The sequence below is a fragment of the Prionailurus bengalensis genome, chromosome C2 (genome assembly GCF_016509475.1).
Source record: "Prionailurus bengalensis isolate Pbe53 chromosome C2, Fcat_Pben_1.1_paternal_pri, whole genome shotgun sequence".
NCBI lineage: Eukaryota > Metazoa > Chordata > Mammalia > Carnivora > Felidae > Prionailurus > Prionailurus bengalensis.
In genome coordinates, this window is record NC_057350.1 from 38,933,646 (window position 1) to 38,957,387 (window position 23,742).

Sequence of the window (23,742 nt, forward strand, 5' to 3'; positions counted from 1 at the left end):
CTTATCTGTTTTAAGATTATAAGAGTAGAACATTTTCTGGTAATTAAACTCATCAAGACTCATTGAAGACTACTTTAAATGTTTCTGAAGTTTTGTTTTCCTTTGAACAAAACTGTGTCTATAAAGACAGACACATAAATATTTCATTGATTACATTTTGAAATGAACCTTAGCCGCGATAAGTAGAATATTCAAAGTTAACTTGGATAATATAAAAACTCCTTGATATTTTAAGAATTGCTTCCATAAAAAGTATGAAATCCATATTAGGAATGAAAAGAAAGCAAATTTCACCACAAATAAGTTTCCCAACAATCAAATCTGATGAAAAATTGTAGCTTGATGAATTCTCCAAGGTCCTAGATCAACATTTTACAATAATTAAGAATGTGACTTTATATATATGTAGAGTGTTATTTACAAATCATTTGCAGAAATCTCTCATTTGACCCTCAATAACAAAATAATCTTTTGTATATCTTTAAACTTGAAGCAGTTAATGTAATAAATCGCTCAAAAAGTAATCCCTTTCATTTTTTTTCCTGTGTGGCAGCTACATCTTTTGCTTCCAATAGAGACCCATTACAAAATTATATTTTGAATTGGTCTCACAGCTCTAAGATGAGATACTCCTTGAACTTGCTTTGTATTTATATATTAAATTTTAGGAAAAAAATTAGGTAAACAATACCAGCTACTAATTTTTTTCCTCTTCTCTTTTTTTTCTTCTACTTCACTTGGTTGGCAATGTTTGGGCTGTGGTTTGTGGATGCAACCTCCATGAACTCAATGAAGGTGTGCCCGGGCTAGATTCCCTGAGAATCCTTCTTCCCAGAGGCCCATAAATTTAGGTTTTTCAACTTGACCCAAATTTTAAAGTCACTTGTAAAGTTGAATTTAAATTCTCTCCCTCCATTTTTCTTTCTCTCCCTCCATTTTTCTAAAAATCTGGTAGCAAAAACATAGTTTTATATGTAGACACTTCAGTATAATTTCTTGATTTAAACGTTTGTGCTTAAAGCAGGAAAAGGGATCAAGACATTTATGTAACTTCTAGCATCTTCTTTCACTTTAGAGTAAAAATATGACAGGAGGGGCGCCTGGGTGGTTCAGTTGGTTAAGCATCCGACTTCGGCTCAGGTCATGATCTCGCAGTCGGTGAGTTCAAGCCCCGCGTCGGGCTCTGTGCTGACGGCTCAGAGCCTGGAGCCTGTTTCAGATTCTGTGTCTCCGTCTCTCTCTGACCCTCCCCCATTCATGCTCTGTCTCTGTCTCAAAAATAAATAAACGTTACAAAAATTTTTTTAAAAACTCACAGGAAATAGAGGAGTAGTGGCCTTAAAAAAAATCTTCCTAGTATTAAATCTTCAATCACATCGTCTACCACCAGGGAATTTTAAACTGAAATAAAAGCAATAGTCATCTTCATGTGCCATACAACTATAAGTACATAAGTATATGAGGCACCAAGTTATTAACTATGATTCCTTGATTTGTCTTATATGAAAGAAATGTAAGATACATGTATTTGTAAGTTTCTTTCTTTCCTTTCGAACTTTGAGCCAGAACAAGATGTTTACTTGGATACTATTACAGTGACTTATTTTTTTTTCTTTCACTTAGGAAAAGTAAGTTTCATTTTCATAAGACTTATTTTAGTGTTAGATCCCAACATGTACTGTGCTTATGAAGGAAAAGACTCTGCAAAGCTCAAAGGGGATAGAACCATTTGGGGAAAGAAAGATACTGGAGGGTATATCCATTTCCCAGTTTGGAAGACCTTTTACTGTTGTCTACTTCTATCAGGATACCTGGAGAATTATTTTTTAGAGATCTGCATTATGACACTTGCTTTTCGGTAACTGAATTGCTTATTCTTATTCTTCGCAACCCTGAGCCTAAAAGAGGATGAGAGCTAAGAAGGCAAAGCAAGATTCCATTGCCATCAATACCTAGGGAGTAATGATCCCATATGCAGTTGGAAGAATCAGAAGGACTATGCCTATGGTATAACTGTATAGAATAAATGCTCCAAAAAACAAATCAAAAATTTCAGTGGAAATGAGTAATCAGTGGAACTTGTATCCAGTTCAAGATCTGAAATAGACTGCTAGCTTAGTCTTCTAACACTGATTTATAAATAAGGAGTTATTCAAGATGTCAGAGAATCTATTATTAGATATCTAGAAAACAAAACACTAAGTTAATTTTTTTTAATCTGTTAAGGTAAAACAACTCTACCAAGACTTTAGAAAGTAAGAGAATGAATGCACAAGCGTGTTTAGTTTCTTCTTTCACTTTTGTTGTTGTGGTGGTGGTTGTTGTTGTTGTTTTCTGTCGTTGTTGAAGAAACTGTTGCAACGGGGCGCCTGGGTGGCGCAGTCGGTTAAGCGTCCGACTTCACCCAGATCACGATCTCGTGGTCCGTGAGTTCGAGCCCGGCGTCAGGCTCTGGGCTGATGGCTCGGAGCCTGGAGCCTGTTTCCGATTCTGTGTCTCCCTCTCTCTCTGCCCCTCCCCCGTTCATGCTCTGTCTCTCTCTGTCCCAAAAATAAATTAAAAAAAAACAAAAACAAAAAACGTTGAGAAGAAACTGCTGCAAAATGTCATTAGGTGCATAAGGAAGGGAAAAAAAAAACCCACATCTCTTTAGCCCTATAGATATGGTAGACAGGATCATAAATCAAATGTTATCTCCTACAGAAGATTTCCAAATTCTAATATCAGGGCTTTTTAAGGGGAAACTGAATTGACTATATTAATGTTCTCACTATGGAGTTATATAGTGTTATCTCATGCTTGATGCAGTGTCACTGTCCTGTTACTCCTGGTGTCTAGCTCCTACTCTTTTTCAGCCTTATCACATAGAAACTATAGACTGGAACCACTTTTTAAATGATCTCCTTTGGTTGCCTGAACAGCAGGGAAGATTGTTATTCATTTGCAGCAAGAAACTCAATCATTTCTGGGTTCCAATTAGAGAAAGCCTAGGGGCCCTCTTTATTAAGATGAAACACAAATTGTATCAAGACTTGCTAAACCACTTAATATTTTTATGGTGATATTAAGAAGCTTGAACATTTTAAGTACTAATTGGAATATGTGTAGGGTATGTTTAATCGATGTATAAACTCTAACCTCCATTTCATTAAAATTGCGTCTTATGGTGCTTTTTTTTTTGCCACCTTGAAGATTTACTATACAGAATAGGATCAAGAATCCTGCAATGTTCAGTGTCAGCAGTGACTTACGCTGCTAAAATCTTCTTTTAACCATTTATACAGGTGCTTTTTCATTATTTTCTAAAAAAGAAAATTATCTTTTTAGAAAACATTTTTTAATATAGACTGACAACTTAAGTGTTGATCTAGAGCTTTGACTTCATTTCTATGTACACAATGTAAAAATAAATATCTAAATTTAATTATATGATTACAGGGCCATATGCTTTAAGATGTAAATGAAATCTTGTAAGCAGAAGCAGAGAAAAATTATGACAGGTTGGATTTGAGGGGTATAATTTGATTGTATGGAAATGTATAGATATATACATATAATTATGTCTGTGTATGTTTAAAAATTCTAACTTACACATCAAAGAAGTATTGCCTCTTAATAAAATACTTCCATTGAGTAGCATTTTAAGGATGAATTTTTTCAAATTCTAATTATCCTTAATATAACTTATTTTAATGTTGGCCTTATGTAGCTTTGTAGAAAAGACATACCATCTAATATTTCTATTATATGCAGTAAGTCATAGTTTTATTGTGCCAGTTTTGCCTCCTTAAAAGGTACAATATTACCCAGGGTATCAGGTTTTTTGTTTTTTTTTTACTTTATTTACTTTGAAAGAGAGAGCTCCTTTGTGAGCAAGGGAGGGCAGAGAAAGGGAGAGAGAGAATCCCAAGCATGCTCCAGGTTGTCAATGCAGAGCCCAACTTGGGGCTCGATCCCATGAACGGTGAGATCATGACCTGAGTTGAAATCAAGAGTAGGTCCCTTAACAGACTGAGCCATTCAGGTGCCCCCAGGCTATCAATTTTAAAATAAGAATTAGTACATTCAAAGATCAACTAGCAGATGTGGGATACATGGAGCAAGTTGAGAAATATTAGTGGTTTGGGTTTTATTAAAGATACTATGAGAGTGAGTTGTCTATATAATTGGATGACATAAATAATTGTATTTTTTCAATATTTTGGGATAACTAGTTTTTGGTTTATTTGTTTTCCCTAAAATGCCTCTTCAGAAGTTTCATAGGCACAGCCCTGATCATCTTGTTTTCTCTTTGTTGTCTCCCCAAGTGCTTTCACTGCTTAAACTAAATGATTCTTTCATCACATTGCTGATCTACTTGTTTTGATACTATTTCCTGTATCTTTTATTACTTGGTTTGTAACTTTTATCACTTCTACAGCATTTTGTCAGAAAAATACATAACCTTTGTCTTGGTAAAGGTGTTATAGTTGTAGGCATCACTTATCAAGATAGATGTCTTAATTGTATTCATAATAACAAAACAGAGTAAATGTTTTCACCAAAATAAATAAATAATTAAAGCTGTTTCAAAATAATTTCTGATAATGTGATAAAATCATGTTTAAATAGAATGTTTGTCATATAAGTACCAGGAAAATATTCATCATGTTAGAAAGCAAGAGGTAGTGGACAAAGCATTGAGTACAGAGTCAGACCAGGGTTTGGATACATCTCTGATGCATATTCTTGCATGCATTAAATTTAAAAAACTTGTATCAAAGTGTTGTTGGGAGAACTATAGAACATATTAATAACATATATAGGATAGCTACCATTATCAATACATGGTGGTAGTTTTCCTATAATTAATAATTGCATAAGTATGTAAAATATTTGAAGATAGAAGTCCATGTTCATTTATTCTTTCTTCCCTAAAAGCAGGTTTTGAGATGGTAATTCTTTGCAATAATTTAATTAAAAGAGAACTATAAGTTTCTATAAGTTCCTAAAATCTTTTGTTAGATTCTACATATAAGTATGATCATACTTTGTCTCACTATTTCACTTAGCCTAATGCCATCAAGGTGCGTCCATGTTGTCTCAAGAAAGTAGGATTTCCTTTTTTTTAATGGCTGAATAATATTCCGTTATATTTGGAATATATTTTCTTTATCCATTCACCCATTGATGGATACATAGGTTATTTCCGTGTGTTGGCTATTGTAAACAATGGTGCAATGAACATAGTGTGCAGATATCTTTTTGAGATAGTGATTTTGTTTCCATTGGATGTTTACTCAAAAGTGGAATTTCTGGATCAACTGGTAGTTCTATTTTTAATAGTTTGAGGAACTTCAATGTTGTTTTCCGTACTGGCTGCACCAATTTATATTCCCACCAACAGTGTGCAAGTGTTCTTTTTTCTCTACATCTTCTCTAACCCTTCTTATTTCTAGACTTTTTGATAATAGGTATTCTAAAAAATATGAGGTGATATTGCATTATGGTTTTGATTTGTGTTTATCCAATGATTAATGATGTGGAACATAGTTTTATGTAATTATTGGCCATTTGTATGTCTTCTTTGAAAGAATGTTTATTCAATTGCACTGCCAATTTTTTTAATTAGGCCATTTTTTTGCTACTGAGTTGTATAAATTCCTTATGTATTTTGGATACTTACTCCTTTAGCAGATATAAGATTTGCAAATATTTTCTCCCATTCTTTAGATTGCCTTTCCATTTCATTAATGGTTTCCATTTTGTGCAGAAGCTTTTTATTTATATTTTTTTTAAGTTTTTATTTAAATTCCAGTTAGCAAACATACAGTGTTATATTAGTTTCAGGTGTACAATATAGTGATTCAACACTTCCATGCAATACCTGGTGCTCCTTAATCCCCATCACCTAATTTACCCATCCCCCTAGTAACCATCAATTTGTGCTCTGTAGTTAAAAGTCTGTCTCTTGATTTGCCTCCCTCTTTTTTCCCCTTTGTTCATTTTTCTTTCTTAAATTCCACATATGAATTAAGTCATATGGTATTTGTCTTTCTCTGACTTACTTTACTTAACATAATATCTCTAGCTCCATCCATTTTGCAAATGGAAAGATTTCATCCTTTTCGATGGCTGAGTAATATTCCATTGTGTATATATATCACATCTCCTTTATCCATTCATCTGTTGGTGGACATTGTGCTGTTTCCATAATTTGGCTATTGCAGATAAAGCAGCAATAAACATCAGGGGTACACATGCAGAAGTTTTTAGTTTGACATGGTCCCATTTGTTTATTTTTGTTTTTGTTGCCTTTGCTCTTGTTGTCATCCAAAAGATAATTGTCAATACCAATATCAAGAAAATTTTCCCTATTTTTTTCCCTAGAAGTTTTAGTTTCAGAACATAAGTTCAAACTTTGATCCATTTTGAGTTGATTATTGTGTAAGGTAGACACTCAGGATCCAGTTTCATTCCTTTGCATGTGGCTGTCCAGTTTTCACAGCACCCATTATTGAAGAGACTGTCATTTCTTCATTGCATATTCTTGCTGCCTTTTTCAAAAAGTCATTGGCCATATATGTGTGAGTTTATTTCAGGACACCCTAATTTGTTCCATTGACCTATATGTCTGCATTTATGCCAATATCATACTGTTTTAATTACTATAGCTTTTTAATATAGTTTGAAATCAGAAAGTGTGATGCTTCCAACATTTTTCTTCTTTAAGATTGCTTGCCTATTCAGGGCTTTTGTGGTTCCATAGACATTTTAGGATTGTTTTATTTCTGTTAAAAATGCCATTGGAATTTTGATAGGGACTGCTTTGAATCTGAAGATCACTGTAGTAGTGTGGAAAATTAAAATTAATTGTTCTAATCAATGAACATGGGTTATCTTTCCATATGTATGTGTTCTCTCTAATTTCTTTTATCGATGTCTTATAGCTTTTAGTGTACAGATTTTTTACTTCCTTAAATTTTTCCTAAATATTTTATTCTTTTTGATGCAATTATAAATAGGACAGTTTTCTTAACTTCTTTCTGATAGTTCATTGTTAATATATAGAAATATAATTGATTTTGTATATTGATTGTGTATCCTGTAACTTTACTAAATTCATTTATTAGTTTTAACAGTTATCAGTGAAGTCTTTGAGGTTTTCTTAATATCATGTCATCAGCAAATAAAGGCAATTTTACTTCTTCCTTTCCTATTTCTATGCCTTTATTTTTTTTCTCCACTTAATTGTTCTGGCTAGGACTTCCGATTCAATGTCAAATAAAAGTGGCCAGAGACGGGGGGATAGGGTAGTGGGTAAAGGTGGTCAAAGGTACAAACTCCCAGTTATAAGATAAATAAGTTCTGGGAGTATAATGTACAGCATGTTGGCTATAATTAACAATATTGTATTTTCTATTTGAATGTTGCTCGAGAGTAGCTATTTAAAGTTCTCATCACAGGAAAAAATATAACTATGTGAGGTGATGGATGTTAAGTATGGCTATTGTAATTATTTTGCATTATATACATATATCAAATCCTTCTGTTGTACACTTTAATACAGTGTTAAATATCAATTGTATCTCAATAAAACTAGGAGAATAAAAGAGAGAACTTCCAGAAAAAGCCTTTAGGGGGATGAGAAAGGCAGGGAACAGAAGTGGGAGAAGCTTCAGTTGGTCTTAGGCAATTTGTGTCACAGTGGTAGCCCCAGGTGCAAAAGCATAATTGTACTTCTGGAAACAGCTTCTCGAGTAACCGCAGGATAGTCCTCCAGAAATTAGTAGGTATGAGCCATCAGCATCAGGATCAGGACCACAGGATGCTAAAATGACTCTACAAGTTAATTCCTTCATACGTGTCTGCTTAGCTAAGCAGAATAAAATTAAATTATATCTACCATATCTCCAGATATTCTCTGTGAGAGCATGGTGGTTGTTTGGTACCTTACAGAAGTTAGCATATGGATATGCACAGAATCATTGTTAAATATTTAAAAATTGCTTGATTTAGTTAATTTATGCAGTATGAAAACTTTCTCATTTTTCCTTTCTATATGCATATTTAAATCTAATAGGCCAGAACCTGTTTTGTGGACAAAGGATGGTGGAGAATTGCCAGATCCTGACCGAATGGTTGTGAGTGGTAGGGAGCTAAATATTCTTTTCCTGAACAAAACGGATAATGGTACATATCGATGTGAAGCCACAAACACCATTGGCCAAAGCAGCGCAGAGTATGTTCTCATTGTACACGGTGAGTACTTTTTTGACATCGTTATATGAGAAAAAAATGAATGACCTTAAAGACTTTACATTTATCACAATCTTTAGAATATTAAACAAAAATTTAAACGGGTTTTCTTTTTCTTTCAGGACTTTTCATAAAAGATTCACAATTAATGTGTTCCAAGTCAAAGTAATAAAATAAAATTGCAACATACACTAAAAATAAAAATTAATTTTGTAAAAGGTTTTCTTTATTACAAATATATACGTTTTGGTGGTGATGAGTAAATAATAGTGGTTTTCTTTAAATTTTACAAATAATTGCTTTTAGTTATAAATCACAATCATGAAAGCTATATTTACCTTAAGTTAATTTTGGTTGTATTATCATAAAAATATATACTTTGCTATCACAATAACTGGTTTCACAAAGAATGACAGCATGTTACTGAAATGTAGCAAAGACAGAGGTGTGCAGTACTGGTAATTACACTAATTTCTTATGAACAATGATTTGAAAGACCCACGTATATTTTTTCTTCACTGAACTGATCTCACAATTTGAGTAAACGTAAAAAAATGCCAGAAACAAATATCAATACCCAAGATTAAGAGAATCTCTGTTTTTCCAAACCTCCAAAAGCCACAATTATTGTCTATGAGATAGCTTTAACATATTGCTGGATAGAGATGAACTTTTATGAGGTTGATAACTAATGCTACAGACAAAATTAGTCAAGTTTCTTTATTGCAAGACTTCTCAGAGTTTATTAAATATGCCAGGGTATATTGTGAATTTCTAAGAGAAAGAAGCATTAGATAATGGAAGGATATAAGGTATATTTCCCCATGAAAACCTTTTGGAAGACTAGTTTTGTGTCTTACACAATATTAAAGTATTCCAAATGAGTGTTGTATAAAGCATGATGCGGTAATAAATCCAGTATATCTTAAAAATCATGGAGAGAGGTTGTTTATTTAATATTTTCCCATGAATCTAATTATAAAATATTATACGAAACATGAATTAGTTCTCTACCTTTCCAAAAAAGAATTTTGGGGGTAAAGTCTTATTCTTTGTGAAGGGATTGTATTTTAGGAAAAAAAAATTAATCTAGTTTGTGTTTTTTTCCCCAGAGATTTAGTTTGTTATGATGCAGACCAAAACTGGGGAAAAATAATATATTGAATCAATATACAAATTTAATATTTCCAAAGTACTTTGGTGTAGGCAGTCTCTCACTTCTTAATAGCACTTTGGTTATTGAAGGCAGAAGAAGGCTTGCAGTAAATACACTGTCCACATATGAACTATTTAAAGATAGAGCTGAGAGGTTGATTTCTACCATCCTATGAATTGTGCAGATTACAACTTTGGGGAAAGATCAGCTTAATCAAATTAGAGTCATAAACCGGAATTAAATGTGGTAACCCCCTGCAGACACACCCTGTCAGGCTGACTGCCAGAGAGAATGTCACAACCACTGGGTGTGTCAAGAAGATAAGTGAGATCCTTGAAGCAGGACCCAGGAGTAGTTTGCAGTTCATGCTGACCTGTATGTTTAGATCATGCAGTCATGGGAGTGTAGTCCAATTCACTCCTAACTTTCTAAGAGCTTCTCACTAACAGTTTTTGGGAACCTGGGGGCATGTTGTATAGCATGTCACATTGTGTCAAAAGCAATGTGACATAAAAAATATAAAGAATTACAAGGGAAGTGACAGACAAAATTACATACTTAGATGAAAAGTATGTCATTCTTTTTTTTTTCTTTTTTTTCTTTGTAAGTAATTCAAGTGGAGCAAATGCATATGTTTTCCCAGTGTTTGCAAGCTAGCCAACAGCATGATTTCCTAAGTAGCCAAGCTACCTTTAGGTATTTGGCAGTTGACATATTTCTAATAAATACTTCTCTAACCACTTTGTAAGAAGTCATTTCTGGCTTTGCTTTTTGAACTACAATTCATCAAAAGCACCCCATGGATTAATGTTATTCATGCTGCTAGATAAATGCTGTGAAGTTCAACAGTAGTTTACCTAGGATTATTGACATGCGTAATGAGAGGCTCGATGAAACAGTGAAGCCATATTACACTGTGTTTAAAAAGGGTTCCAATTGGGTTCATTACAAAATAAAGTTTTTTTTTTTTACCCTTTGCACACAGGGTATAATGTTTCATTAGTCACTGGTTGTATAAATATAAAAAGCTACTCTCTTCTGTTAATGGTTTGGCTGTTTCAAAACCCTACTAAATGATGAAATTTGAGTGGCATTTCGATCTATAATGAATGCTGTATGCATTTCGGAATGGAGTGATAAGTGATCATTTGTGAGAACTTTACCCTTTTATCTTTTACACCGAGGTTGATTTTACATTAGCTGTGATAATTTAATATAGCTCTAGCACAGAAGGGCCTTTCATGAGCTGAGACTGTGTCTTTGACTCTACCACAGTTGCCTAGGTTCTATTGATTCTTAACTTGATGGAGGTCTGAACACTTTCCTGTGAAATCATCTGCTATCTAGATGCCATCCTAATGGTTAGATTTTATTCTTTGGGTGTCAATGGAAGTACATTATTTAAATGTTGTCACATTTAGTTGTTAACAGCGCTGACATTTTGTGTTATGGTCACTGGAGGGCTTTTCTCCCCTTCTCCTAATTACACCTTTACAAATTTTAGCTTTAGAACTACAGATGGTAATTTGAAACTGCCAGTCTAAAATTCACCCTCAGTGAAGGTCTAACAAAATTTATCATACAAACACTTGCAGGATAAAACACTATATTTATGAAATATTTGTATTGTGCAGGTTCCATTGGGAAAGAAGGTACCATTTTTCACTTAACAAGCTCAGCAATGGAAAAATCTAGCTGCTAATTTGGTAGCCTCAGTTATTCTATTAATTCATGTGAACAGAATAGGGTTTTTTTCCTTGTTTTTGCTTTTGCATAAAAATATTGAAGTCATTCTTATGTTTTCATTGGTATCATGCTATTTATTTAGGGAGACTGATTATTTCCATGTTAATGGTGTTTAAACATGCTGTTGCATTGCTGTTTTTACTATTTGGAGAACTCAGATCAAAAGAAAAATTCTCTCACCACATAAATCTTTAACATTTATCTACTGAATACAAAAGCACTATAGGTGAACAGAACTCAAGAAGTTTAGAATTGAATATGGAAGATAAGTTAAGCTTTCAAGTAGATATAATATCATAATAAAAGAACTAGAGGAGTATGGACTTATAATGATGTAGCTGTTCAGAGTCTTTGAAAGTATGGTCCAAGTATCTGGACTAAAAAAAAAAATAGTAACAGAGCACTTCTGAATTATTAAAAGACAAATGGTGTACATCATTAATGGAAGTACCCAACACAGGGCCAGGTGCATAGATATGCAATAAATCAAACTATTCTTATCATGTTATTAGTAGCCTGATGATACCAAAAGACATCTCGATCTAATGCTCTAGTAAAAAACTTCGCCAAGAGTTGCATACAATTTAGTGCCCACAGTCTTCCCTGTATGGTACCCAGAGCGTGAATTAGGTTATCTAAGAACAAGACAATTGTAAATTCTTGCTAACTAAGCAGTAGAGAATATCTTGAAGAGAGTGCAGGAGAAAAGTTATAATTACTTCTTTGTCTAATGCAGCATCAAGTTCAGAGGGTTTAGATACAGTATCTTCTCCCCAAGAAAAGAGCTCCCAGATGCACATCCTTCAAGTAGAGAGAACATGGAAGATGCTATTTTATCACACAAGGAATGGCTGCAGAGAATTACAGATGACCTTAGGCTAATCTTATTTTGTGGATGGAGGCAACTGAAGTCCTTATATTTACTTGTCATCAATTGATGTGAATATATGTTCTTTTGAAAGTGTCAGAAAATATAGCACCCAGGAAAACTTGAGAATGAATATGGAAAGTGAGAAACACAAATCAGTACACTTGCTTCATATCTTTAACTTCGTTCTCATCACCCAGTATCTTTCACCTCCCTTTGCCCTCATGCTAGAGAAATTTGGAACCACTCCTCAAAATACAAATGGAAGAGGAACAGATGCTGGAACTCTTTGGTAACATCTGTACCTTCAAAACCCTCCCTAAGATTTGGAAAGAAGTATAGCAATGAAGTAGAAAAGAAATAAGTATTTTATTTCTTCTTCTACAGTAGTGGCACTAACTATGGCAGGCCTAGACCGTAGGAGAGACTAACATGGAGTCAGATTAGAGTTTCAGTGGAGAACCCGCTCCACTCAGTACCCAACTCAGCATTGTCTCAGACAGTCATAACATAGTTGAGCACTATTCTAGAAAGGTTTGCATATTTCCCATCTCTCTTCAAACATATTCTTCCTGTTACCATAAGAACCCTTATATAAGATTTAAAATTATTTTGCTACTGCTCTAATATTCCTTTACTTCATTATTTTTCTACTTGTGTGGATAAGCTTTTGAAACAATTCATTACTTCTTCATTATCTTAACTTACTATTCTTGTTGTGAGTGAAATTGCCCACGACAGACCCTGCCATGTTTTTACTTTTATGTGTAGATATTTTGCCTTTGTAGCAAATTTTAGTTTTACAACCACATAAAAACTAGTAAAATCCTCCATAACTAGTATAATTATAGTAGAAAGTAAAAAATAATAAAAAGTTTCTTTATATTTCTGTAACGTCAATCAGTTTACTGACAGTCACTGACTTGATATCTCAAACATATCACTTGACAGTTACCGTTTGTTTTATGTATTTGATCATGTATCTGTTGAAATGAATACTGATGAAAAATATGATATTGCTTTTTTATGTTTCCAGGATAATTTACCTCAGAAATAACACACACACACACACACACACACACACACACACAATATAGGATCCATCACATTTTATTGTTAGTTAATAAGAACCATCATAAAAAGAGTGTTTCAGATTTTTAATAGAGAGAATATTAGTTCTAGAAATATCTGTGTGTTTTAGTCTAGTGAAAGGTATCAAGCTATTAAATATGCCTTTTCAGCTTTTAAAAATCAATATAACTACCATTTTCATTTCACTCTGTTGTTATTATAAATAATAAATGTCAGAAATACTCAGAGACAGAGTTATACACACAAATATTGCATAGTCCTGCATTAAGCCAAGCACCTAGCTTTGTTGCATAGTTTAGACATATATCTTTTTCAGAGATTATACGTAAGTATAGGCTCACTTTCAGTCCTCAGTGCTGAAATTTTCCCTTTCAGTTGATTTGCTTACCATGGGAGAGAGGCAAACGGAGTCATGGAGGGTAGGCTTTCTTTCACTTCAGCAAAAACCTCCAAGTCATCTATCACCTCCTTCAAAGTTTCGCTAGAGTGTAGAACATAAGTTCAGTTGCTTTAGGGTTATTAGTACCTGATCCTAAATTTAGCAAAATAATTAATACATGTATAGGTGAGTGAGGTAATAATTATGAAACAGATTAGGGCTATCATAAACTAATACCTTAAACTTGTCTTTAAACTTCACTTACCATAAGAACTAAGCAAATACGATTATGATATGTACATTTCTTGTCTTGAAATATATGTTACACATATTCATGTCATGATTATCAATGATTTGAAAACTCTTGAGAACTTTCATCACATTAAAATGAAAAATGTACCTCTGTGCTTCCTAGTAAATATGTAGCTAAAAAGTTGGCAGTAACATGTACATTTACCATTACATTTATCTAGCAATGAAACATTTGGAAACACTGAGAGCATTGCGAGACTACATGCCTTTTTTTTTTTTCCTCTTAGTTGTGGTGTTAGGCGAGGTGCAACAGATCACTGTGGAACTAAGAGAATGAGTTCATATGGGTAGGTGGCCAGGGAGAAAGAGAAGTCTGGATTACGGACAGATGCACAACCTAGTAAACATTAAAAAGAGATTCAGCTAAAATCTGTTCCCTCACATGGAAACAGACCTACCAGTTGGTAAATTAATTCTGTGTAGTCATAATGAGCATTTTTCCTTTGGAGAAGCTTTCTTTAGATGTGTCAATGGGAAAATGCACAGTGTGGGAAGAAAAGGAGAGAAAAGACATCCATATGGAGCAAAACACAGTGCACTCGTGGGAGAGCCCTATGGTTGCTGCCCTCATCTCTGGTGGAGAGTTTGCAGACAGTAAGCTAGTTGGACGAGTCTTAAAACAGTGCCTTCTTTAATTGCTGAGATAAAACATCAGTTCTGGACATGAATACAGTAGGGAGAGCCTGTGGGAAAGGCACACCTCTGCATAAATATGCTGTTGAACTCTGCAGAGAGAAGTGGAATAGGATCAAATAGTGGAGACAGGAGCACTTTTGCATTACAAAACATTTTAAAAGTTGCATACGTGCAGGCATACATATCACCGTGTTGAGGTTTAATTCCATCTCTTTGTTTTGAGATGAGCATGAATTGTATAAAATGAGGTTTTACCTTCAGAGTAAAATTCCCGTTCAGAGATAGCACTCAACCGTTCTGCAGTAAATGTTTCAATGGTACCTACCTCGACCACTGGCTAAAATGTCCATGGGGAAAACCCTCATTCCTGCCTGAAGGGAGGAGAGTCCATCGCCCAACAATTTTAGCATTGTAAATATCTTTTCTTACACTATTTATACATAATCTTTTCTATCAGTTGCAGTAAGGTAAACAGAAGAACAGAATCCATGACTCTCAGTCTTGCTAGATTTTTTATGTGGAAATAAGGTGAGTTTGTAGCTTTTCAAAGATCTACAAAGCTCTTGCACTCAAGTGTATGAGCACTAATTGGCAAATTCATTTAAGAATTCAAGCAATGTTCAATGACCCAATGAGGAAAATTGAAGCATCTGTTTTCAGAAATAATGGCACACCTAACTAGAAGATACATATTTTTCATGCAACCTGCTTAGTAGCTTCTTACAGTGTAATTTTTACTAACATTGTAACAACACATCATGTGCTTGTTCCAGAACCTAAGAACTATCCTTGACTCCACTTGAGGCCAATCTCCAATTCATCAGCAAGTTCTGATGACACTATTTCCAAACCATGTGTTCAGTATGTCTACTTGTCTCCATTATTCTCTCTAGCCTACACTATTGACTTCCATGTCTACAATCTCTTTCCCACACATATAAATGTTCTAAATACACATTCCTTCATATATTTCCCCTAAGTTTTTCCAAAGGCATTTCATCACACTTAGTGTAAAACCCAAATCCTTATTAACCTAGCTTACCAAACCATACACAATATGCTACTGTCTACATATGTGACATCTCATTACTCTCTACACAATCACTTGTTTCTCTGGATCTCCTTCAACTCCTCTAAGACGTCGAACTCAATCTCTTTTAAGGAAGTTTGCTTCTGTCCAGAATGCTTGTCCAGGAAGTACAAGGAATTCTGTCATGAACGCGGGTATTTGCAAGAGTGATTTCTTATCATTCAGATCTCAGATTAAATGAATCTTCCGAAAAAGGATATTTTTGTCCCACTCCAATCTAAAATAGCGCAAATCACACATCGCTTAATTTTAATTCTCTGCAGGGCATTTATCATTATTTGGTATTTTAGTTGTGTATTTGTATATTTGATTGTATAAATGTGTATGTATACATATATGTATGCATTTATGTGTGTGTATATATATATATATATACCTGTTTACATGAATATATTCTATATCCAACCAGTAGATTATGACTTTCTTGAAAGCAGAGATCTTATGAGTCTCATTTTTGTCTGTATCTCTAGCTTTTAGAACAATGCCTTCTAAATAGTAAGCAATCAGTAAATACTTCTCCAATGATTACATTTCTTTGTCTCTGTATATCTCTATCTTTGTCTCTCTCTCTTTTTCAACAGAAGAAACTTTAATAAAATGTGTATGAATGTATACATATATACATACACAAATGCCCATATTCACATATATGCATATGTGTGTGTGTCCATATATACTGCCTTGACTTCTGAACAAAAATGGGGAAACTGATATTCATTCTTTGGTCACCCAAATCAAGACCTTTAGGTTTCATCTCTTATTAGGAAAAGAAGTAAGATCTAGAGATACAGTTATTTGGCAATCCATATGTAAATGATGCCTTAGACAGTTAAGCAGTGTATGAAACGAACAACTGTGTATAGAATAATTAATATCTTTAATAGAAATCCTAGAAATTAGAAGACTTATATAATTGACTTCACATGTCTGTTCATTTTTTTTTTTGCAAAATTATGAGATTATTGCTTACTAACAATTGGATTTATTTTCTTTGGAAATCTGTAACATCACTTATAAAGATAAGATTTATTTCTGGCCAAATGTAAACTGTTTTCTGAAAATCTATATCACAATGCTATAGTACCTAATATTTTATTATTTCAGGAAATCTTTCTTGAGTATCTACTACATACAAAGTGCTAGGCCACGCACTGCAGAACCTATAATGAATAAATAAACATTCCCTATTATGCCTGGACTTCTCAGTAAAAATGAACAAAAGTGAAGTGTTTTCCCCCAATCCTTCACCATGATGCAACTTCAGAGATGTTTTTAGGATCCCTTCATTAATTGTAATATTCCAAGAGACGCATTCAGGAGAATGTGAAATTCCATAGTTAGAAATACTTCAGTAAAATATTCACTTTCTTATTTAGAGCATGTCTTAGATGTAAATAACTTGGAGAAGGTTATCAGTTTGTATAACTAAATCCCATGTGGAAACCAGTTCATTTAATAATCTATTGTAAGATTGGGAAAGACCTTTCTTTATGTTAGAACTCTGAATATTAGGGATACAGGTCAGGATCTAGATTTCTCCATCAGCGTGTTTCTACTAGATCACACTTCCCTTGTGTATTTTCAGATTTGATTTGAGTTTTTTCTTTAATGGATGACAGAACTATTCTCCAAAAAACAACCTTTCATCCTTACAGAACTTAAAGTGTTTGACCAACTCATCTGATTTATTTTGGTAAAGTACTTTTAAGAAGGAGCTCACAGTATTGACATAGGTGGAGCTAAATAATGTGGGATCATCCACTTGAAAGGATTTTTCCTACTTCAGATTTTACTTTACTTTTGTCAGTTCGGAACCTGAAGAAGTATTTTTAAAGAAAAAATGCATGTATTTTTTTTCAAATAACAGACTGATTTTATTCATAAACTTTCCTTGTAATTACATAGAACTGTTGGTTACCGCCTACAGTTGAAAATTGCAGTACTTTTCATTTTTTAAAAACAGCTTTTTTTTTATTATAAAAGGATTCCATTTAGTACGTGAAGCCAGTGGAAGCTATCAGAAGGATGAAAAGGGATTCATTCAAATCTAATATTTAAAAGGGCTCCTTTTTATGAAGCAGACGGGGTTACCATACAACTCTTGAGGAGGAAGTATGTACTGGCAAGTTGAGGCCTTGTCAACCTGGTGGTTGTCATTTAAGTAAGAGCCTTGGTGCTGTTATCCATTCTTATGCTATAATCCAAATAGGCTGCTACATGTAGCTGAACATAATGGGAACAGATAAACGCCCTTCTCTGCACAGGTGAAAAAGCAAATATAGTACATTTTTCCTCTTACAATTGCTTCCAATGGCAGTGCAATTATCAGTAAGAAGGTTAAGGATGCCTTATTATTTTTAAGGTTAGGAAATGTGGATAGCTTCTATCACAAAGATGCTTCTTACCTTAATACTTCTAATATATGTTGAGTTCCGACTCTTCTGTATCTCCATTAATAATCCTTGGCTTGGACTCACTCTTGATTACCCTGGGACCACCCTGGGGAGTTAGTGACATAAAGCAGAAAGAAAGTAGACATATGGAGTCCAGACTAAATGGTAGCAATTTTTCTCCCTATTGAACACTAGTCCTTAGAGAGAAACAAGCAGCTTGGGCTTCTGGGACTCTTTAGACTTAATTTTGCTTAGAAAATCCATTCTGAATGGGCCAGAATGCCATTTTTAAAAAGAGAAACTGCCACCAAACAAAACACGTTGACAAGTTAGAAATTATTGTACACTGCATTTGTAGAGAACAGAACATACCTTTAACCTGAAAAGCTCGTTATTGGAAAAAAGGTGCTACACCACTCTTCAATTTATTGTATACAGTGCTTGTTGGAACTGATTTCATTTTAACAAGGTTATACAGGATCTGCTGTGCTCTAATAAGCTCCAGTAACAAAATGTGGTTGCATTTTGTTAAACTCCTTCATTAGGATGTGATTAAAAAGGGTACTTTTCTATTTTTTGAATTGGATGACATGATTTAGAGCTCTAACACATTTTAAAACATTGAAAAACTGCATGTAGAATATAAAATTCTTCAGTGTACTACATCTTAATTTTTTAAATAATCATTTGGACTTGAAGACTCTTAGCAGAAATTTCTAAAAACTATCTCACACATCGTATTAGGAAGGGAGAGGATTTTTTTTGCACTCACTAAGCATGAATAAGGCTCAATTACTGACTCATGTTATTAAAAATGATACTATTCCCTATTTACTGACATCATTGTCATTATCACCAGTAGGAGCATTATTTATAAAGCGCTAGTCAAATTCAAAGCATAGAGCCAGGTACCTGAAGGAAGCACAGAGATGTGTCATAGATTCTGTTCTTCTGTTATCTGTGTATATTCTGCATATTGTTTACTGTATTAATAAGAATTCAAATAATAGAGTGTATTAATAGATTATGTAAATTAGAAAAATAGCATCACACATGTATTTTATTCTCCACTGGGGTAGACAAAGAGGGACATGGAGTTAGTGAGAGGCCCATAACTTTGGTTGTGCCCATAGTGGTGTGTCATGAACACAAACATTATTGTCATGGGGATCTTGATAAGAAAGTGAGGGAAGCACTATATAAACTCAAAAAGCATGATGGGTATTCAGAGAGAAAGGAAATAGTTTATATTCAGTTGGTCAAGGAAGTCTTCACAGAGCAGGTCCAGATCAGGCAGGAACTTGGGAGTAGCATTTTACTAGGTATATCAAGAAAGGGATAGAGATGGGAAAATACTAGGGGGTTGAATCAGAGTAAACTTGTCCCAAGGAAAAATGATATTTTAAAAAGCAAAGATATGTTGCCTTATGAGCCTATAGTTAATTATATATATAGTTAGTATATATATATATATATATATATATATATATACACACACACACACACACACACACACACACACATATATATGACAGTAACATAATATGTAACAAGCATGTGTAGAAAGAAGTATCTGCTAAGTGCTTTGAAAGTGCTTTGAAGGAAGATATTAACTGCAGAATTTGGAAATGCTTTACAGATGAAGTAATATTTAAACTAAACTTAAAAGACAAGAAATGTAATGTTAGTGTCATATAACAGGATGTGGCTCTGAGAACATGGCAGCAAAGAGACCAGCAAGAGCTGAGTCTAGAATTTTGGGAAAAGACTTGTGTTGGGAGCAGATGTCTCCTTGTGTGCTAGACTTCCACTTTTTTGCTCACCTTAACTGGGCACTATGAAAAATATAGAAGCCAGACATGAGGGCCCTGAAGAACTTTAGTCTCTGTTGTTCCAGCACAGTGCCTGAAAACAATGGTGGAGACAGTTTGGAATTCTTCATGACAGAATCAAGCAGGTTGATCAGGGGTGACGATGGACTGCTGAATTTGTGGGAACAAAGTTGAGCCATGGTTCCTGGACACAGATTTTAGTTTCCTGATTCAACAAGTTTGTTGTGTGAGCTGAAATTGTGCTTCTACGAGTGAATAGGTCCTTATAGAAGTATTCCACACTATTTATACTGCATTTATTTGTCACCCAGCATTCACGAACATGAATAACTTTTGCTGCCTACTTAGACTTTGCCTGCACTAATATGCAATTGGATGATGACTAAGTTTGGGGTTCAGTGGACATTATTGAAATACTCCTGAATTTTTCTTTTGCATGAAAACAGTATATATGTTACAACTGAAATGAGAAGTGTAATTTATTGTAATTCACACTTTATGTGTAGGTAAAACTCTAAGCAAATGTTTTCATTCCTGAAACCTTTACTTTTCTCAGTTCCCTATCAAAAATGCTCACATTTTTCCTTTAAACAAATCCCTGAATTTTCTATAGTAGATGTCTATCTAGACAAATAAAATCTCATTATTTTTACTTTGTTCACTTCTCAAAATACAATTTTTATCCACTATATATTTTATCAGTTACTCACTCTTCATTCTTTATGCCTTAACCTCTAGAAAATATATAACACAGTTCATTTCTTTTGTAAATTGTAAATTCTGAACTTTTTATTGGTAACCACCTTTTTTCAGGAAAAATTAATATTATTTGATTGAAATAAGACCTTCTTCAAGGAAAATAGCAATAAAAAATTTGGCCCCATCTTTTGTATTGTAGAAATCAGAGATGAAATGCAATGTAGTTAATTGATTGACTTATTGTATAGTTGTCATTTATGAATTTTAATATTCATAAATTATGTCACAAACCATTTTCTCGATTTTTCTAGTGTATAGTTACTTAGTGTCCATGCCCAGACATCCTTTCATCATATGATGTTAACATCTAAGGTATATGTTAAGATCTCCTAAAATCAACATCTCGTATTCAGCAAATTACATGTAATATTAATATGGCTGCAGATTATCTTGCTTGAACAGAGTAAATTAATGTCAAATCAGGATGTGGTTATTTTTGTCATGTTTTGTGCATGTATATAATTCTTCTGCATGTAGATTAGTTTATTTTTATTCTTGAGAAAAAATAAATGGATATGTCTTAAAAGGGGGAAAAATGACCTGCATTTTCTATCCTGTACTGTGTTTGATTGAACAATTTGTATAACAGTATAATGGTTTTAAAAATGTACAGAATTCTAGACACTTCTAAAATGAAACAAATGATTAGTACTAGTGTTTCTTATTTCATGTTTCCTTATGAAAATGTAGTTCCATTTTCCCTATGAATGTCTAAGTAAAAGACCAAAAGTGAATGAACCAAATCAAATCTCTTAAACAATCGCTAAATGATGCCAAAATGTTGCTACTCAGTTATAGGAGTGAAAAACCAGAGATGAGTGTTTTGACTTAGATAAGGCAGCTCAGAGTCCTTTTCTAATTTCTGCTTTGACAAGAGTTACAGTCAGGCAGCTAAAATAACTAATCTTGAGATGGAAGTGTTGGAGAAATCACTCCATTATACTCATATGGAATAAAATATTCTCTCTGTACCATAACATACATATATATGCACATATATTTAAATTTAGGGACAAGGAAGCTCTATCTCAAAGTTCTGTCATCCAGTAAGGGGCTATAATAATAGATAACTCCAAAATTTGTCATGCTTTTTTACTACTGATCACAATAGGATTTGCTTAGTGAACCCTCCTGACCATTCACCCTTTTTCTGAAGGTCTCAAATTAGGTGCAAATGAAGAGAGTTCATAAGGAGACATGGAGGACATGAATCTCTGGGCAGGCTCGCACTGCTTTCAGAGTAGCAGGAGAGGGGAGCGATGATTCCTTTTGTTAGCAAGGAAACATATTGAAGGAAGAAGCTGTAAGCCGTGGCCTTAGAAATTTATCTTTCGGGAGCACCTGGCTGGCTCAGTTGGTAGAGCATCTGACTTTTGATCTTGGAGTCTGATCAAGTCCCACATTGAGGGTAGAGTTTACTTAAAAGAAGTAAAAGGAGGCGTTTTTTTCTTAGGAGAAGTAATATAATCTTTAGCTTTATATTAACTAGATGACCCTGTAAAAAAAAATGGACTTTTCTAGATCTCCTAAAATATGTCATATGCTTATAATGCTATGAAAAAGTTCATTTATTCACCTTCTAAATTGTGCTAGGATCTTAACAACAAAGTAGGCAGAGTTTTCCCCCTTCAAGGATTAATTGTCAAGTGTGGACACTGACATCAATAAAAGCTTAGATAGAAGAGAGAAGTTATCATACACTTATTTTTTATCTTTCTAAGAATTCCAACTAATCTTATGTCGTTGAATTTCAGTTGATTCTGATTACTCTCCTGGTGTTGAATATTTAGATTATTACAATGTTTGCTCTTTTACAATAGAATAAGTAATGGGACAAACAAGAATGTGCCATAAGAAGGATAAAGGAAAATGTTTTAAAATGTTTCAGAACACATAAGATGAAATAAAGTTAGTAGTGATTAAAAACATGTAACAGTGATTGAGAGGGTTTTCTTGTTTGACAGATACCTTTCTTGACCCAACTGTCATTTGGCCAAGGTGCTTTCCATTAAATTGCTTCCAGCAGGTTTGTTTTTAGGAACATAGGCAGTCAAGAAGGAAGGATGAGAGAGGATGATGAGCAGATAAAGAGGAGTCAGTATAAGTCAATAATGCTTTGTAGTATTACCTCATCTGTCTGGACACTTCAAAAGATTCTAAGGTGGTTCTCTTAAAGTAGATTAACAATTGTTAAAACTATTGTTTCCTTAATCCTTGAAATGTTAGCCAAGGAAAAACCCTATATTTCATGCATTTTCAGTTATAGGAAATAAAGATATTGTTTGGTTTACACAAAAGTGTTCACAGTACCTGAAAATACATGGGCTCTTTCCAAAACAAATCAAGCTGATTTTCGTTGGTATGGAATAAAGGGGGAAAAAAAGTCCAAATAATGGTTTTTTTGGCCAGACTAAAAAACGGACAAACAAAAACACTAAAACCTATTATTTGTGTTATACTTCTTAAGAATTGAATGGTATTAGCTAATTTTGAAAGGCTGCTTTTCAGATCTAATGGAATCTTTTTTTAACTTAGTGTCTGATAGCTAATAATCTGATGTTTATCATCTGTGCTAGGTTTGGTAGTAGCAGGTTCTTTACATGAGGTGTTATATAGGACTAACATTATTATATGTATTATATGTACTTGATTACCTTCTAAGGTATTTCCTTTTGCATACATTAAGTGCATATATTTTGAGATCCTAATGAGAAAAGGATTTTACTAGCAGACGAAGAATGTATTATTTTCTTTTTTAGATATGCCTGAAAATTAAAATTACTCATGTTTTTTTCATTTAGAAAATGTCTTTCATTTACATCCAGCCTGCCACACCATTTAGAAAAGCTTACCATGAAAATAAGAATATTATAAAAATTAGTAAATAAGAAGTATATGTGCACATATACATAATATTTATTCAGATTATAATGTTGTTAAAGTCACTTCTGTTTTATGATCATGGTAATCTCACAGCAGGCAATGCCCATTTTCTCCAGTGATTAATGTAGCACCATTGAGTTTTTAGAAGGTTGTTTTCTTAATTTGACTGTCTAGGAAGCATTTTCCCTGTTGAAAAACAGGTGTAAACATCAATACCCAAGATAAGAGAGTGAGCTCCTACTGTTTTCTGATGTCTCCAGTGTAGAGAACTCAGAAGGTTAAAGTCTGAGGATTGGGTAAGGCTAATTTATCAGAAGTAAAAAACTAGAAAATTTTTGGCGTGATTCAAAGACTTCAG

General features: G+C 33.8%; 1 protein-coding gene across 3 annotated transcripts in view; it reads left to right on the forward strand.

Moving 5' to 3' along the window:
- CADM2 (cell adhesion molecule 2) overlaps positions 1-23,742 on the forward strand; it is a 1,070,151-nt gene that overhangs the window by 953,797 nt on the left and 92,612 nt on the right. For all 3 annotated transcript variants that reach the window (XM_043593883.1, XM_043593885.1, XM_043593884.1), the window contains one exon: positions 8,063-8,241. In XM_043593883.1, coding sequence (XP_043449818.1) covers positions 8,063-8,241 — 179 coding nt within the window. The remainder of the gene's footprint in view (positions 1-8,062; positions 8,242-23,742) is intronic.